This window comes from Lipophrys pholis, assembly GCF_963383615.2.
Source record: "Lipophrys pholis genome assembly, chromosome: 12".
In the NCBI taxonomy this organism is placed as follows: domain Eukaryota; kingdom Metazoa; phylum Chordata; class Actinopteri; order Blenniiformes; family Blenniidae; genus Lipophrys; species Lipophrys pholis.
Window position 1 is genome coordinate 12,392,992 of NC_137641.1, and position 17,534 is coordinate 12,410,525.

The following is a 17,534-nucleotide window of genomic DNA, read 5'->3' on the forward strand; positions in this document are numbered from 1 at the left end:
CCTGCCTCTGCCGGGAGTCTTGTGGGATCCACCCAGTGTGTCGGTTGTACGCCACAAACGTCCAACTCCTCTGACGGAGACGTCTTCCTCTTCCCAGTGTTGCACAGTGCGAGGAGAGTAAGACATGGTTTGGATACGTTGGAACTGGGCAGAGACCTGAGGTTTTCTTTTCTTCTCTTTTCTTTTCGAGCACTTCAAATCTTGTTGGCCCACCTTTATTCCCGACTCACCTTCTCCGAATGAGAAAAACAAGCAAACAAACAAACAAACAAACAAAAAAGAAAAACGGCTAGTGCAAGACCTGACGTGTTCGGGTGGCGTCAGGCGGGAACCGACGAGTTCCTTGAAGCAAACCTTTATGTTGAATCAGTCCTGAAAGACGAGAGAGGGCTCAGGTCCAAGTCTTAAAAAAAAAAAACGACCCGAGGCTCCCCGAGAGTCCACGATTGTCCCCAATCACAACGCTGAGTGTCCGAATGTGACATCATCGCTGTTTGTTTCCTTTTTTTTTTGAATTTTTTTTTTTTTGCGAATATACCTGCAAGCATAACTGTGGGCATTAAAACCTGATCATCTCAAGCTTTCTTTCTTTCTTTTTTTTGAAGTTCATGACAAGCATGGATGAAAATGACGGCTCACTGTGTTTCTTTCACTCTCGTTTCAGTCCGTTGTCGTCTCCCGTGCTGCTGTGTGATTCTCATATATATATATATTTCTTATTTATATATTTTTACAAGGTATAAAACCGACCCATAGACATGATGAATTCATCGTTTCTGAAACACATCAAAAGGGAATCGAAGGAATAGAAAAGAGAGCGAGAGGAAGGGAAGAGGGTCTCCATCCAAAATCATCACGTGATCCATCTCTTGTTGGAAATGGGATGTTTTTTTGTCTTTTTTTTTTTTGTTTTGGAAAAAAAAAGAAAAAAAGAAAAAAGGCCCTGCTCCCAATGCAGGGACTGGGCAATTTCAGATGAGAAGTTTTTCTTTTTCTTTCTTTTCTTTTTTGAGGGGGGGGGGGGGCGGGATAAGGGGCTCAACCCTCTCCGTTATTATGTCATTTGATGGGGCGCTTCTAGCATCTCCATGAGGAAGGTGTCGATGGGCGTGTCGCCGATGAGCTTGAAGAAGAACAAGTGCTCCAGACACTTGAGTCCGATGGAGCGCAGCGCCGGTAGCCGCAGCAGCAGCTTGGCAAATCTGTCACGGCAGGAGGAGCAAAGAATAATTAAGACATGTACAAAAACAACAACAACAAAAATAAAGAAATGTCAGATTGGAACCCGATTTATTAACGACACGACTGCACTCGGACTTGAGGAATACAAACTTCGAAGGGACTGGGTCAGGAAAACTATTATAGTTAAACCGATTGGATCAGACTTTTTAGAGTTTGAGCCACCTGAGAAAAATATTGAGATATTGAGTACTACCACTGTGACCAACTTGAACATACTGTAGTGGAGTGTAACAGCCAACAATGTAATACCTGCTAGTAATGGAATAATTCTGGCCTTTTTCAATCCAATAAAGTCCATAAAAAAATAAATAGGGCAACAAAAGTATTGATTCATTATTGTAATGACATTTAGCAATAATCGAATAAACTATTTCTTTAAAAAGTGGCATAAAAATATATAAAATAAAATGTAACAGCTGTATAATAATACATACGTTTGGCTGCATTTCTTGGAAATATAAACTTTTTTTTGTGCAGTTTGCTTTATAAAAATAGGTATTATGGATGCGTTAGTTGTCACATTCATTCATTGAGGATACAATATTAAGTTCTCAGCTTTATTACATTCAGAATGGCCAAAGTTCTTCCATTATTACAAGTTGTTGCATTATTGGTTGTTCCAGCGGAGGCTGACTTGACTCTCCATGAACAGTTCACGAAGTAGACGCGTTTTTTTTTCGAATAGAAGCATCATTTATTGATCAGATTTGACAGCCACACGGTCACAACCTGAGCACAGGCAACAATTCATCCCGACAAAGTGCAGCAACTCATTTATCGCTCATAAATAAAGGCAGAACATAAAGAATCGCTTCTGAGTTTCATTGAAAAATAAAGCAAAGATCCTACTTATTTAGAAATAGGACTTTCAAGTTTAGATTGACATTATTAGAGCAAACTATTCCTTTAACTAGTGTAAAACTAACTTTCCCCGTTCACAGAAGTGGAGCAAAATCCTCGGGGGGATGTAGGTGAAGGGGGTTGAACCGGGTTTGTTGCAGGTATCTGCTTTGCATTCTGTGTGAGGTGGTGCGTCCTCCAACTCTAAGCACATTCTAAAGAACTACTAAATTTCACACACAGGCTCTTCGGGTCGCAGTGTTGCTCTCTCGCTGTCATGGACAGCCACAAGTCTGCAGGAGTAACCTTTGAGCAACGCTGACGTGCCACTGGCAGGAAGTAAACCACTGTGTAAAGAATCAAGGCTTTTGAGCAAGTGGGGGGGGGGGGGGGGGGGGGTGTCAAACCATTCCTGGAAGCCCATCCAGCCTGAAAGATCATCTTGCAAAGTGTAAACATTTACAAGAAAACTTTGAAATAGAAGCTACAGTTTTTGTGTGTGAACGGAGCGGTTGCATGCATGTAGAAGGCTGCAGAAACCACGTGGTCTGATAAGACTTAAGGTTTCAGTAACATTATCCAGAAGAGAAACGCAGATCTTTCTGCAGATTTGGACACAGAGTCGCACCACAAAACTCAAAGTGAAAATAGGCACCACAAGTAAAGGACGTCGTTTTTTTTTTTGTTTTTGACATTTGACTGTACTTCGCACCACGAGGCGTCGTTAGAAATGGCCTATTGTTGAAATTGTAATAAATTGTCTGTGCAAATTGATACTTTCTCAAGTTTTGTATAAAGATAGAAAGGGACAGTTTCATGTAGTTGTACTTCTTTGAACTAAATTGGTTGAGAAAAAAAAAAAATTGGAACTGCATTTGTTTGTCACTATATTTTCATTTCAACGATCCGGCTCACTCAAGATTAAATCGGGCTGTGTGCGGTCCCTGAACTAAAATGAGCTTCGACGCCCCAGGTTTGAAGGATAACAGCAAGGCACACACAGATCATGAATCAGCGAGTGTTGCACTTCTGACAGGAGATGAAGCAGAACTTCTGGCCTTGGAAGAATCCTGAGCACAGACTAAAGTCAAGTTAGAAGTCAAAGTTTGACTATGAAAGCAAAATTTACATACTACAATCAATATAAAGAGATCTGAGAGCTTCCTCGTGTATCAACAGTATTCCAGCAGTCTCACTCTGACAGCTGTAATCAGGGATTTTCCAAGTGAATGTAACAGATCCATTACAACAGCTGACAGTATCATTTGCCCGTCTTTCCATGACTGCCTCCCATTCAAATAATGGAGCGTCTTAAGTTCATAATCCACGTCTTCTTTGTCGGTGGCTGCTTACGAATTTGTAATGGCGTTGTGACTTTCAAAACGTCAACTAACTCTGCGGAGTTTGTTGTGGCAGGACTTGAAGGACCGAATCCAGCCTTTCACAACCTTTTCACGGGTGCAACTTGACAGGGGAATAAATGGTGCATCTGATTACAGTCGTTAGTCTGCGCTCGTGTTCCAGCATGTTTTAGAGCCGCGGAAAGCAAAACAGAAAGCTACAGTGCAGGAGTTGATCATACAAAGGCCTAATGAGTTCACACAAAGTTGATTCACCCAACACAGTAAAGACTTCACATCGGTGCTTCACTCACTTTTTGACTTCAATCCTTATAAGCTGCGGTTGAACGCACTCGGTATACACACACTCCACACAATCTAGGGTCACTGTCCTGCATGTTTCTTTTGTTTGTTTAAGTTTTCTCTGCAACTTCATTGTTACGAGCGTCCAATTATCAGGCGAGATGCTTCCTACAGATTTGTGATCCTGCACCCACCTGCCAGGCTGCTCGGGGTACTTCTGTTTGCAGTAGGCCTCTAAAGACGCGTACACCTTCTCTCTCAGCGCTTCAACTTCACCTGGGTTGGACAGTCCTTTAGAGTCTGCGGAGAAACACACAGAACAACTGTAACAGCGCTCAGAAGACGTAGAGCAGCAGTTCCTTAAAAAATCAGCGCTTTGCTCCAACGCACCTCCCAAGAAATCGAGATGGAAACCGTGGATGTGCAAGTTGAGTTTTAACCCTGAACCCTCAGCAACCATATTCTGGGTTGCTGCAATTAAGGCTGTATTTTCCGAGCTGCGCTAATCTAAGCCTCGCTGGAGGACACATCTTTGATTAACAACACAACCACGTCTTTGATTAACATTTGGGAAGGACAAAGCATCGCACAATTGGTCAACAATGAATGAACATTTGTTGTTGGTGGTTGGACTAGATCGCAGTGTGGGAAAAGAAGAACTGAGGGCGTTTTTTTTTTAGCCCTCACTGCGCTGTCCTCCTCCTGTCAGCCCCCACCAACATTTTGCTTTCTCAGTCAGACCAAGTCTTGCCAAAACCCCTAATTAAACAAGGAATCAGGCGGAAAAGTGAACCGGGGCCAGTGGGCCCTGGATGTGGCCCCAAAACAAAATGTGGAACACAGAGGATCAGTGTGTCTGGGGGCGAGCGGATCCGCTGTGGCCCCAGAGGACCGGCTGGGGGAAGGCTCCCACACCGAGTCATTAAAAACCTGGGTCACATTCGCAGGCTGGTTTAGTATGTGGATGAGGTTTAAATACAGAACAGCACACTCATAGCAGGAGTGGCACATACCTCGGCAAGACCCGGGCTGCAATTACAGAACGCTTACTCACTCTGCCTTTTGTCTGTGGCCAGATCTCTGCAGAAACATACCATAAAACTACTCAGGAACGCCAAATGATTAAATAAACAAGACTTCATTTGGTTTTGGATATAAACTGCGCCGGATTTGACTTTGCTACTGTAGCTTCAGAAGTGGCTTTTATACAAACTAAACAAAACAAATCCACAAGAAAGAAACCGGAAAAAGTCAAGCTCTAACTGAAAATATAAGAAGTATCAAGTACAGTTTTTGTGGTATATATATATATAGATACGTATATATACAGTATATAGATAGATACTGAAAGTACTTATATCTAAATAACTTTGTAGAGTGCAATCCAACATACTTTGCATTGATCTAACGGCTCATTGCTGCAGTATTTTATTGCATGTAGAGATGAACAGTGATAAAAAAAAACCACTGAAATCATACTAGAAAAAAAACCTATCAAATAATAATTGTATTGTAAATCCAAGTAAAGCAGAGCTGCCAACTCTCACACGATCGAGTATGTGAATGCTTAATAATGCCTCGATCCCACGCAGCACGTTTCATCTCACACTGAAATAACAAAACTCAAAATAAGACTTCAGAAGCAATTCTACATTAAAAGATGTGGCTGTTGGGATCCAGGGAAGTAAAACATGCTACCATCTTCAAAACAAAAACTAACTCACGATTTTAGACACTGTAATCTTGTCCTTAGATAAATGTTTTTTGTATTTTTGGGGGGGCATCAATATACCTTAATTATTGATCATGCTGGTTTTTACAATGCAACATTTCTTTCATGAAATCCAGATTCGTGTTTCTGGAAGAACTCTCACATGCACACACACAAATGAGGTGAAACTGACACTTTGTTACGAGAGGAAAAACTGGAAAAAAAAAAAAAAAAAGGTTTACAAGGAGGACATCAGAAATACTTTGAGATTCTCTGAAAGAAAAGAAAAATCCCAAAATAAACAAAGTGCAACAAAATCCTTTCCTCCTCTTGATTAACGCGTGCCAAACAGAAGAAAAACACTGGTTCTCGACTTAATTTAATCCCACCTGATGTTGTGCCTGTGTTCTCGTCTTGGCAGAATATCTGAACGTGTTGAATGCTGATGGACGGTGGAGGAGTGGATTATGCTGCAGGAGTGTTTTGTGCTGTCAGTACTGGAACTGACTGCAGCTGAATTTGGAGCCAATGAGGAGGACAAACACTATTAAAGTCATATTTCTACCTAACTGGAGGATTAAGAATCCGAATTAAAACATTGAGTTGATGATCACTTTAAGCTTTTGCTCTTGAGTCATATTCTATTTTGGTATTGCAAATGGTATGAAACAGTAAAAATAAAAAATAAAAAGTGGGCCTCAATAAAACTGAACACAATAGTGTTCAATTGGTTAAGTTGGAACTTCAGTGTTACTCTGAAGAAAGAAGAAAATGCAGTATATCAGCAGTGTTGAAGCCTTGACATGGACTTTGGTAGCCTATCTTTAACCAGCTTTATTTTAGTATAAGTATCATCTCCAGGTCTTTTACAGCAGCTGTTTATTCTCCTTCACCAAAGCACACTTAAGGTGTCTTAGTTAGTTTTAGAGCAACGCAGCTGTTGTCATTTCCCCATCTCGAACCAACACTGTTTGAATAGTAACCACACTTACACGGAACTACATGTTCTTCAAAGCAAGACGTGGCCAAGTGCGTTGGCACATTGATATCCTGAGGCAACAGAAAGTTCACGCTACACAGTTTGTCACAGTTTACCAAGTGAAGCATAAGAAAACAGCAGCAAAAAAATTGAGTATTCTAAGAAAATTCATATTATTACACATGTTATTTCCATATTCATAACAGATAAATGAAAGAAAACTAACCAAAATCTTACATTTTAACTGCAATAAGTATGGTCCTTGAAAAATAGGGAAAAACAAAAGGAAATCAGACATCCTGAGATTTTCCCAATTAGTCTTCATCCCATAAAGTAAATTAAAATAATAAAAAACAACAACAATATAATTATTTCAGTTAAATAAATAATAAAATAATGAAGAATTTGAACTTTTTTTTGTTGCATTCTGTTTTTAGGTGCACCTATTTATATGCAACTCTGCCTGTTTACACACGCGCCAAAACAGAAATATTGTCAATGTTTATTTGAAAACATCCAAAACAGGAGTATGGTCATGTTTTACCAGTACATGTTATGAACATTTTATTACTTCAAACAATCTGATCTGTCAGTCGCACTTTGTGACTCAGCGGTTGTCCTCAGGTCTGTTGTCGCCAGAGTGAAACCGGTTCTTAAAAGGAACATAAATCCTCCTCTAAATACTTTGACAATGCTCCCACATGTGTAAATGAAACAGGTTGATGATGTAGTTTATGCTGAGATTATGCACATGTTGCAGCAATTGTTGACTTGAACACCATCCAGCACACTTATGCAATCACCATTTGGGTTATTGACACAAGTTACAAAGACAATGTACGGTGGCATACGCGTCAGTCGTTACCTGGGTTGAAAAGTACAATGGCTCGAAGGCACCCCAGTTCTGTCTTATCCATCTGCATATCCCTCATCTTTGACACCAGTTCTGTGAGTACTCTGCATAAAGGAGACAAAAAAGGTGGATCAATAATCACATCAAGCATAGCTGAAAACATTATTTCAGGTTAATTTAGTTCTTGGCCACAGACTATTTCTGTTGTATCAGACGACGGAAGCAGAGCCAGAATAGTTAAGATCACAGAGAGGCATTTCAGTCGAATTGGTACGTTTTTCACAAACGCCACAATACTCCTCAAGTAAATTATCCAAAGCCAGACCAGTATATTAAAAATATGGCTTGAGCAACCATCCGGCTCACATCTATTTAAAGAAATAAAAAAAAAATAAAAAAAATCAACCCACCCACATATGCAACGTTAGATCAGTGGAAAAGTTTACAACCCTGCAAAGTAATTATATTTAGTACGTGGCTTTCATAAAAGGAAAGCCACAGAGTAAACACGAGCTGTAATTGAACACCAGCGCTCCCGCTGTCTGCGTGTGACATCACTGGTAGGAGTGTCGCTCGAACTCCTCACCCCTCTTTGACTCGGTCACACCCTCTCCCCGCTGCTCTTATTTTCCCTCTCGCTCCGTTTCATTGTGCCCCTCATGCTCGGATAGTAAAGTCAATTGTGGCTCTTAGCTCATTCTAATTCAATTTGCTCCGAGGAGGAACAACGGCGCTAAAAAAAAAAGAAAAAAAAAAAAAAGGAAAAAAAAAGGGGAGAGAAAGGACTCAAGTGTTTAAGTTAATCAGTCTCTTCATTTGTATGGGGAAACGAGGGAGGGGGTGCAGATAAAGAAACATTATCAGTTCTCAGTATCTTAATGCTTGCCACAGTTAATGCAGAGATGGAATATGTCCTGTGGCGGTGAGCGCTGATGACTGAGGCTGGAGATCAGAGAGGAGCGGAGAGAAGAGGGGAGAGCAGCTGAAAGTTACACTGCTGTTTGTGTGGGTCTGACGACAGCAGTGGAGGCTGACAATTCTCTGTGGGCATTTGAATTTTCACACAGCTTCTTAAAAACAGAGGCCAATAAAATGTGAGATTCATCCCCAATTGGTTATTTTCAAGTTTTCCCCCTCAAATCGTGATGAATCTGAACACACAGAAGACACATTCTACACTTTCTATCAGGCAGCTTGCAGCTCTCATATGTCAGACATGGTCACCGGCGTGGTTCCTGCACACTTTTAGAACATTTTCTGAATAGTTCACGGTTTCTGTGCACGTATTTAATATCCAGGAATGAATAACTAAGCTGCTTTGCTCTGTGACACTTCACTGCAATCGTCAATGTCGGATTTCACTGATACACCTATTTACAAACATATATTCAAGTTTATAACATTTTTTTACAAGCATATTTATATGATTTTGATTATTTAAAAAAAAAAAACATACGTTCCAAAGCAGTTTGTTTTGTTTTACTGTGTGATATGAAACGTTTCTTAACTCCTCTAAAAGGTAAACGGCTGCATTTCATATCTACACTAGTTATCGTGCAGCATCTAAGTATGAAAACCGAAAAAAAGCCCTTGAGAAAGAAACAGCACTTGACCAGCTCAGCCTTTTGTCTGTAAAATTGCTAATTGTGGTTGAATGAGTTCGGTTACTTAGCACCAGTAAATCTCGCTCCTTCCAAGTATCAGATCCTTATTAACATTTCTCATTTACATACTTAATGCAGTTACTGAAACTGTAATTCATTACAATTTGGCTGTTAGCCACATCATTAGTAGCTTTTTAAAAGCAAGACATGTGTCTATAAACGAGTTTATTAGTCTAACAAGATTAACACTTTCCATGCCGCCATGAAAAGCTGAGTACCACATAAAAGATCTCTTTAAGTTGTCAATATGTCTGTCGAAAATGGAACTTTCAAACACAAGACAAATGGTACATGCCTAAAAAATATCGGAATAGTCAAAAGATACCACTTTCGCTACTTAGTAAATGAGGTGAAGGTTAGTTAAAAGTTGTTTTGAACTGCCGGTGAACTCATCTGTGAAAATTGGGACCGATTACAGTATTTAAAAAAAACAACTTCCTAATATATTGAAAACTTTTTTAATTGCAATGGAGTTCAGTAATGACCTGTCAAAGATGGCTCCCACTCCAGCACTGTGGGCGCTGTTGCGGTGCACGTGAAGCCCCGTCGCCAGCAGAATCCCGTCTTTAACCGCTATCGAACGGTGCGAGAATGACGCAATGAGGAGTTCATTCCAACCTGAGGCAGAGGGGATGAGAGGAATCGAGGAAAAGTATGAGAAAAAAAAGGGACAGAAAAAGAAAAACACAAGCAAATCCCAGTACAAAAGTTCACACAGCATTCAAGCAAAATGAAGCTGACAACAAAGCAAGGGGGAGGATTCCAATGAATCAATTAAGCTGCGCCGTAAAAGCGTGCAGCTTTCTCAAGCACAGGCATCAGGTTATTACGAAGACATTTGAATCATGCTTTTTAAAGAGACAAGCGTGTAAAAAGGATGAACTGCGCCTGCCATCACAATAAAGACAACAGGCTTGACGTGCCAAAGCAGGGGCTTGACACAGAGAGCAATGAAGACACAAGACGCCGCCTTTTGAGTGACAGGGCTCCTTTAACTGTTCTGCCTGGCAACACTCGCCTCGTCTCCCCAGAGTTGAGTTGGGTATGAGAGGAGCCGGGATGCTTTTATCTGTGATACAGCAGAACTAAAGCGGTTATTTATAGAAAACCTGAGAGCTGAGAAGAGACGAGCTCTGCAGAATAATGTCTCTCTCTGCTTTACTTGAGTCTCTCCATCATTGTATGTGCAATGGATGACGAATGATGGGAGGGTTTTTTTTTTGAGGGGGAAGTGAGTAAACGGACGGGTGTGCAATAGCATGTTTATTTTTCTCCTGGAGGTGGATTCGAATGATGATGGTATAATGTGGAGCGACAGGCAGGCAACAAGGGCAAAGTGTTGGGAGAACCTAAAAGACCTTCCTGCGTGTGACGTCGGTGAATGCAGCAGAGGTGACAGATGATTCACTTGCTGCTTATCGTTGCCGCTCCTCTGTTCCCGAGCTGGCTGGCTTCCCCACGCAGTCACATGACCCAAAAGAGTGATTCATGGTATGGCCACACAAGCCTAAATTTGGCCGTTTTGGGTTTCTCAGTCAAAAAACACGCAGGAGCATCGCTATCTGTACTTGTGGCTTGAGATCTCAGTCTTACACCGTACAGTGAGAGACGCTCAAGGACAGCCGTTGTCACGGTCGTGAGAGCCAAAGAGAGATTGTTTAAACGGTTGTTGACTGTCGACAGACCTGCTCGTAGAAGGATGACCTGGTCGTCCAGCGGCAGCTCGGAGAAGTGGGGAATCCTCTTGGCCCACTCTACGAGGGTGAAGAGCTGCTTGTCTGCTGCTTGACAGATATTTGTCACTGGGTCGTTGGGCTGCGAGGAAACAAATACAAAGAGTCAGAAACTAAGAGAATAGATGAAATTAATATTTTCTTTTGTGTGTGTTTGTGTGTGTGTGTGTTGTACTTTTTGGCCGAGAGCCCGGTGTCACAGTCGTTATAGGCTACCTATCAGTGCGCACTAACACGAGTGGGGCATTGTGAAGAAGAATATCCTCTAAAGAGGAGCAAGTAGGAAGACAAAACAAACGGTGATTCTGTCCCAGCTTGCAGAGGAAATACCTGCAGAGATCTGCCGGTGAAAAAACAACTTTCGCTGAGCACACTCGTTCTTTGGGGACCTTTTAGCTGAAACACAAATCAGCCACTTGGACAGCACGTGGAGTTCAAGAGGCCCTTGAGAGGCTCTGCTGACACTTTACAACAGAACAAGTGGTCGGGAGCTCAAAGGGGACTTTATCATCCAACCAGAAAGGCCTTTGTAAAATGTGCGCCCAATGTGTACGGCAATTATTCATATTTACTTAGAGTAAATACATCTTGCAATTACATATCAAAACTGTTTTGTTTCACCTTGTGTCAAACAATGACATAAATTCATAGTACTGTTGTACCTTTTTTCATATTTCCACATCGGTTTTTAATCAAAGTGAATTGAAGTTTACTTTCTTCCTGAAATGAAAAAAAAAACCCGTTCCACCACTGTTCTGCTACATTGCCCAATGTACAAAATAGGAAGACAAGTTCTTTAGAAATAAAAAGTTCCCTGTGAATCAAGAAGAGAAAGCTAGAAAGATTTATTGATTTGACTTCATTAGACCAACTTAAGCCTTGTGGAGAGATGTGCATAAAGGCGGAGGGAAAACGGATGAAGGATCTTGCCGGTCAAAGACGGTGAATATGCTTTCATAACGCCCCTTTTCACTTTAGAGCATCGCAGTTAAGTGTGAGCTCAGCTGTAGTGGGGAACGGCTTATATACTGGTGTGAAATCGTACGTGAGTCTGAAATAGCAGAATTCAATGTAAAAGTTGCTGACAGCACAAGAAAGCAAGACAGTTATTGTTCTGGATCAGCTTATTTGTATACAACTCCATTGTTTTATTTTCAATATTAATATTATTATTATTAATAATAATAATAAAAATCCCTGATGTTAACAGATGTGATCCAATTCTGCCATTTTTAACATGGCAAAACACAAAATAAAACTGCTATTGCAATACATAATAATTGATTTTAATTCATGATTTTTAAAAGGTGCTTCTTCCTCAAAAATCCTTATCGCAAGAGAGATAAGGATTTGACAACACTACTGTTTTTATTTTATACATATAGTATCTTTGTTATAAAAAAGAAGCAATGAAATTTGAGATGTTTTGCTTTTCTGCAAAGATGACTCAACTCTTTAAAAAATAATGAAATTACATCCTTTTATAAGGTACTTGGTTGGCAGTAGCTTAAATTTCAACTGTTATTTTGCACTGCCTTATGTACATTTGGAGAAAAAAGGTTAAAAAGTGAACTAGCTATACGCAGCCTGCGTATCCACATTGCACCACTAGGTGGGATAGTGAGTCGTTCTTGAGTGTAGTCTCTGCTCCAATAATTAGGAGAAAAACCCAAGGCTTCTGCTCAACATAGCCAATGTAAGAGTAAACACAACGTAGCAGAAGTTTTCTTGCTCTGTAAGTAAAAATAAAGTGTAGACTGAAAGCTGAAGTGGCATTACCTTAATCATACACACACTTTTAAAATCTCCAATCTCACAGTCTTGATGCTGTAATGATGTATTGTGCAGCCGTTTTACATTCACATAAAAAGGCGGAGGGTGTGATCTCTGCGTGCTAATGTGTGCTGGGAGATCAGCTCATCCTGTTTCGATGATCACTTCTGTTTGCAATTTAAGCAGTGGTTCAAAGACAAGGACTGCTTCTCCTTAACTGTCCTGATATATTAGATTCAGAAGTTTAATTCCCTGACCCGAGGGGAGTAGAGGGAGGAATACTAATGCGACACATCCATTCACAGCACAACTAACTCACTATAATGTGGCTCCACCTGGGAAACGAAAAAAAAAAAAAAGTTGAAATCCTAAACATCGCTGTCAATCTCAGATTAGTAATTTACTCTTATCCCAGGAGGGACGTATCCTTGATAGGCATGTGTATAAACAAAAGATTTCGTTCACTTTTTTTTTGCATAATTTTGAATTGAGTAAACATTAAATTCTAAGCATCCCTGTGTGAACTCACACTCTGACAAAAACAGTCAGCAACTTCCCCCCCGACTTCCCTCTCCAAATCCCACAGATCAATGCTAAAAGCTCAGAGGATCCCGACATCAACGGCAGCTCTCAGGAGAAGATTAGTTCAAGATGAAGGAGAAAACATCTCTCCTCTCCAGTCTCCTTTTTCTAAAACGCGGGCCAAAGACTATCCCATCCTCTCCTCCACGGTCCCTCCCTACGGTGTGAAACTCACACTGACTGCAGAGCTCTGTAGATACGCCACTGAAATATGAAAAACTTAAACCAGACACAAAGCCTACACTGTATTGAAAACTAAAAGTCACTTGTATTTTACTTCAGGGGGAGAAAGAAAACAGGCATCTTATGAATATTTCAGCATGTGATCTCTGTGGGAGATGTGGACGGCACAGCTCGGTGGGACTTTTTTTTTTTTTTTTTACCCCTCCCCAAAAAAAGACATATAAACAGATTTGGCTAATTCCTTCCAAAGGGCAGGCCCAGCATAAGCAAAGAAATACAAAAGGGAGGGCTTTCGGGGTGTCGGCCACGGTCGAGCCACCCCTCCTCGTACGAATACAAGTCCCGGGGTTCTCGTTAAACATGGCGAGCCTCATGAATGTTGTATGGCTATCTTAGCCGTGTTTACACTGACCTGGTTTCTCTGCCCGCGTGTCTGTGGCGACGTAGGGGATAGGAGCTTACTCCTCAAACAATCGTCGGGCATCGCATTACTGTATTTACTGCTCATGTCACAATGTATGGGTCGCTATCTAAAACCCACAAAGGAGCTACGGCCGGTGAGAGAATAACATTAACCTTCCTGTATGAAATCCAGCCTGTTGGGAAAATCACTTTCAGGGTCAGACATCTAAAATGTATGTCACTGCATGTTTGAGCATTGGGGTGCACTGCAGTGAGTAAAAGGTTTAGCTATTGCTCTCTTTAGATTTGCTTTCACGAGCGTCTCCATCCATTCTTGTTTGACAAAGTAAATTCTGGAAGAACTCATTACATCATCTTGTGGTACAAAACGGTATTGCAAGAGATGTTGCTCGATTTGATTACCAAGACTGTTGGTTCCTCATATATAATTGAGTACTTAAACTATTCATTTTTAAAGGATGATTACAAACAGGAAGTGATCGTCAAATAAACTGGCGTTTATCTACCTGAGAGGAACACTAAAAGAGACGTGGATTTCATCTACTCTGAAACTGGGAAAAAAATGTTTGCCACAAATAAAACGTCTTCTTTTCCAGAAATGTAAAGGGTTTTATAGCCAGGCTCAATCTACCGCCAAGCTCGATCACCCCAGAAACTAAGAGAAATGCCTTGCTTGCATACTGCCCCATGAAATTTTCATCACTTGAAGAGGGAGACGAAAGATTTGCCTTTCAATTTTTTATTATTCTCCATGAACCAGACTACACTAGCATGACAACAGAGACAAAATTGGTTACTCATACAAGATCAGCATGAAGATGACTAACTCAAGTGTCCCACTTTTGTCGGATTGTAAAAAGAGTATGTCCTCATATATTCGAGTGGGGGATGACTCATCAAGCTAATTATCATCTAAATAACAGCAACGCTTCCTCCCTTGAGTTGTGGGGATGATAGCAAAGCTTTGCAGAAATGAATGCGGAGACAGTGGGACAGTCACCCAGAAAGAACATGAAAATAAAAAAATAAAAAGATGAGGGCTAAGCAAGTGGAGATGCATAAAACACAAGAAAGATCCTGAGGAGTAGTGAACGATAGCTCCTCCTCATGGGCCCCTCCTCTGAAAGACAAGACCTCTCCTCGTCTGACTGAAGGAACATTACTAACGCCTGTTTAACTCCTGTTCTAGGTCAGCATGAGATAAACACACTTTATTCAGCTTGGTCAGACCCCGGCCATTAGACAGTGACGGTGGCCTATTCATGGTGTACACTCATGGCCTGGGTCCTGTGATTAATTATAGCATGGAGCAGCGCCTCTCAATAGGGACCTCATTGGAGGGTGTGGGGGGGGGGGGGGGGGTGATGTAAGGGGAGTCCTTGTGGTCAGGTCAGCCTGCATACTGACACTCTGCAAGAATCGCAGCTTTAGTTTTCTGGGCCTCCATTTCCTAGAAAGCAACATTTTACTCTGAAATTCTTGAATTGTATAGATAGTTCTGGTTTTAGTGTCATTATTTTCTAAATGTTGCAGCCATCTTAAAACTTCATTTACTGTCTTTCTGCTCCACTTTTGAAATGCACACTTCTGCAGTTTCCAAATGACGACTCTGTTAACAGCAGACAAAGTGCCAGAAGCAAACTGGAGCCAGCTCCGTTCACACACCTGCCAGGTATGGACACACGGCACAGAGGTTCAGTTGTGCAGCCAGAACTGCTCTCGTGCAGCTCGTGATGGAGGACTTCCATCAGTGTTGGGAATGAAAAACTCTTGTTTTTGCCACACGCGACAGATGGAAACTAGCCTTCGGCCACCTGAATGCATTAAGATAAACTAAGTAACACAATAAGGTATTATTTATTTATTTAATTTGCTTTTGAGATTACAAAAACGCTGAGGAATAAAGACAAAAAGGAATGTGAAAGACTGAGAACTCTGAATATTAATAACGTTTTGACGGTATACTTGAATGAACTTTAGCCGTCACTGAACTGCTCTTCATGTGAAGTGTCGTTATGCATTGCTGTCCTGAGGCAACGTAGAAATTGCAATGCTCACAAATGTTCTTATATTTTAGTAGCACAATGTACGACTTCCTTTTATGACTTCATTCTGAACCAATTTTCATCATTTTGGCTTCATTCTCAACATTCAAGATTATTTGTAGATATTTATAGTGATTTTTAGATATTTACACTGATATTTTCTCCACATTGTTCTTCAGATTTATATGGATATCTTTGTTGTCATTCTTTACTGGCATCTTTTAACTTCATTTCCCCAATTCTGATCAATTCAATCAAACTGATTCATTACATTTTCCAGTGTGATGCCAAATGAACATTCCTCACAACGGTGCTTCCTGTTTGTGCTGTCTTCATGTTTTTGAAGACCTTCACAGAAACTCCTCTTGGTGTTGGGCAGGAAGCAGTTGGCATTGTGGGGCCGACTGCGCCTGAGCCCAAACACACTCTGTGTGCATTAGAGTGTCTGAGCTGCCAGCCTCTCCCACGTGAATCCCCCACCCCCCCCACCCCCTCTCTCCAATGTCAACGCTCATCTCCTACATTTCCATCCGCCTTCCCCCCAAAATAGCTCCCATTTACTCACATAACAGCCTTCACATTTCTACCTTTACTTCACAGGACATTTCCCTTCCCTGAAGCAGATGAGTCCCAGAAGAAGTCCCCCGCCCGTTCCTCGTTCAGTCTCACCCTCCTCCTCCTCCTGCTCCTCCTCCTCCTCCTCCCCCTTCCTGCCTCCCTTCTCCTTTGGTAGAACTGCAGCACAGCTTCTGTTTCCCATCTTCCAGCAGAATTCCTGAGAAAGCCGAGGCTTTGTGGGATGCTTTCAGGAACAGTCTGTCTGCTGCATTATTCATCGCTGCAAGTCTCCTCTGAGGCGAAGACATCACATCGTGCCCAGCTGATACTGAGGGGATAGATGAGGAAACCCACAGCTGAGTGAGAGAGCCCATATCAAATGTGAACCTGTGCAACACTCCAAAGGCAAACAGAGTACAAACACCACTCATCTCTGATGTCTATTAACATCTCAACCGGCAGACTTTCAGCTCTACACTGTATAACAGAACCAGCCACATGCTTTTGAAAGAGAAAAAGTGGGGTAAATAAACCAAGGTAAAATGTTTACTCTGTAAAAACTGACATATGTATACTCCATCCACAAACCTGACTCGGTTTACATGTGTGCCGTTTCTGGTCTCTGTAATTCAAGGCAGAAATGAAATACAGAGGCTACCTGCATATGGAAGAAATTAGAACACGTTGTGGACAATAGTGGATCAGCTCCAAAAAGATTTGGAATGCAGACATGGCTCAAATACATGTCAAAAGCTATAAATCTGAAATGTATGTGGCTTTTGTTTTGCTCTAAGTTTTACTGACAAAGACTGTGGACACAGTGAGAATCCAACTGACCCAAGAGTTACGCCATCTTCACCTACTACACAAGAATCTACATATGCACAGATCTGAGGGCAGCCTGTAACAGTGACAGTTACATCTGTCAACTTTAGCTCTATTACACTCTGAGCAGATCTGTCTGTCGTACAGCAACTTTGCTTAAGGTCCTACATCAAAGAAGAGATACCTCAGGGAAACAACCAGCACAAAAAAAAAAAAAAGGAAACTCCTGCTGAAACTACACAAATTCAACATAATGTATTAAGTTTTCCCACGATTACAAGCATTTCAGAAAAAGTGCTACGAGGGGCCTGAGTGAGAGAAAAGTCTTTTGGTACAGAAAAAGTCCAGAAGCTGTCCAAATGGGAGCAACATTGAAATTTTACACTTGTGTAGTGGTTCTCACTCTCTTCTCATAGCAAGACTGTCCCTGTCAGGCTGGGGAGCTTTTTTGTGCAGAGGCTGGATGTTCTCTCCGTGTGT

At 41.3% G+C, this 17,534-nt stretch overlaps 1 protein-coding gene across 2 annotated transcripts in view; it reads right to left on the reverse strand.

Annotated features, from left to right (window-relative positions):
* Positions 1–913: 913 nt before the first annotated feature.
* rxraa (retinoid X receptor, alpha a) overlaps positions 914–17,534 on the reverse strand; it is a 122,311-nt gene continuing 105,690 nt past the window's right edge. For both annotated transcript variants that reach the window (XM_080476914.1, XM_080476913.1), the window contains exons 7-11: positions 10,618–10,747; positions 9,418–9,550; positions 7,281–7,372; positions 3,920–4,025; positions 914–1,202 (exon numbers count right to left, since the gene is read on the reverse strand). In XM_080476914.1, the coding sequence (XP_080333040.1) occupies positions 1,055–1,202; positions 3,920–4,025; positions 7,281–7,372; positions 9,418–9,550; positions 10,618–10,747 (609 nt within the window). In that variant the 3' untranslated portion in view covers positions 914–1,054. The remainder of the gene's footprint in view (positions 1,203–3,919; positions 4,026–7,280; positions 7,373–9,417; positions 9,551–10,617; positions 10,748–17,534) is intronic.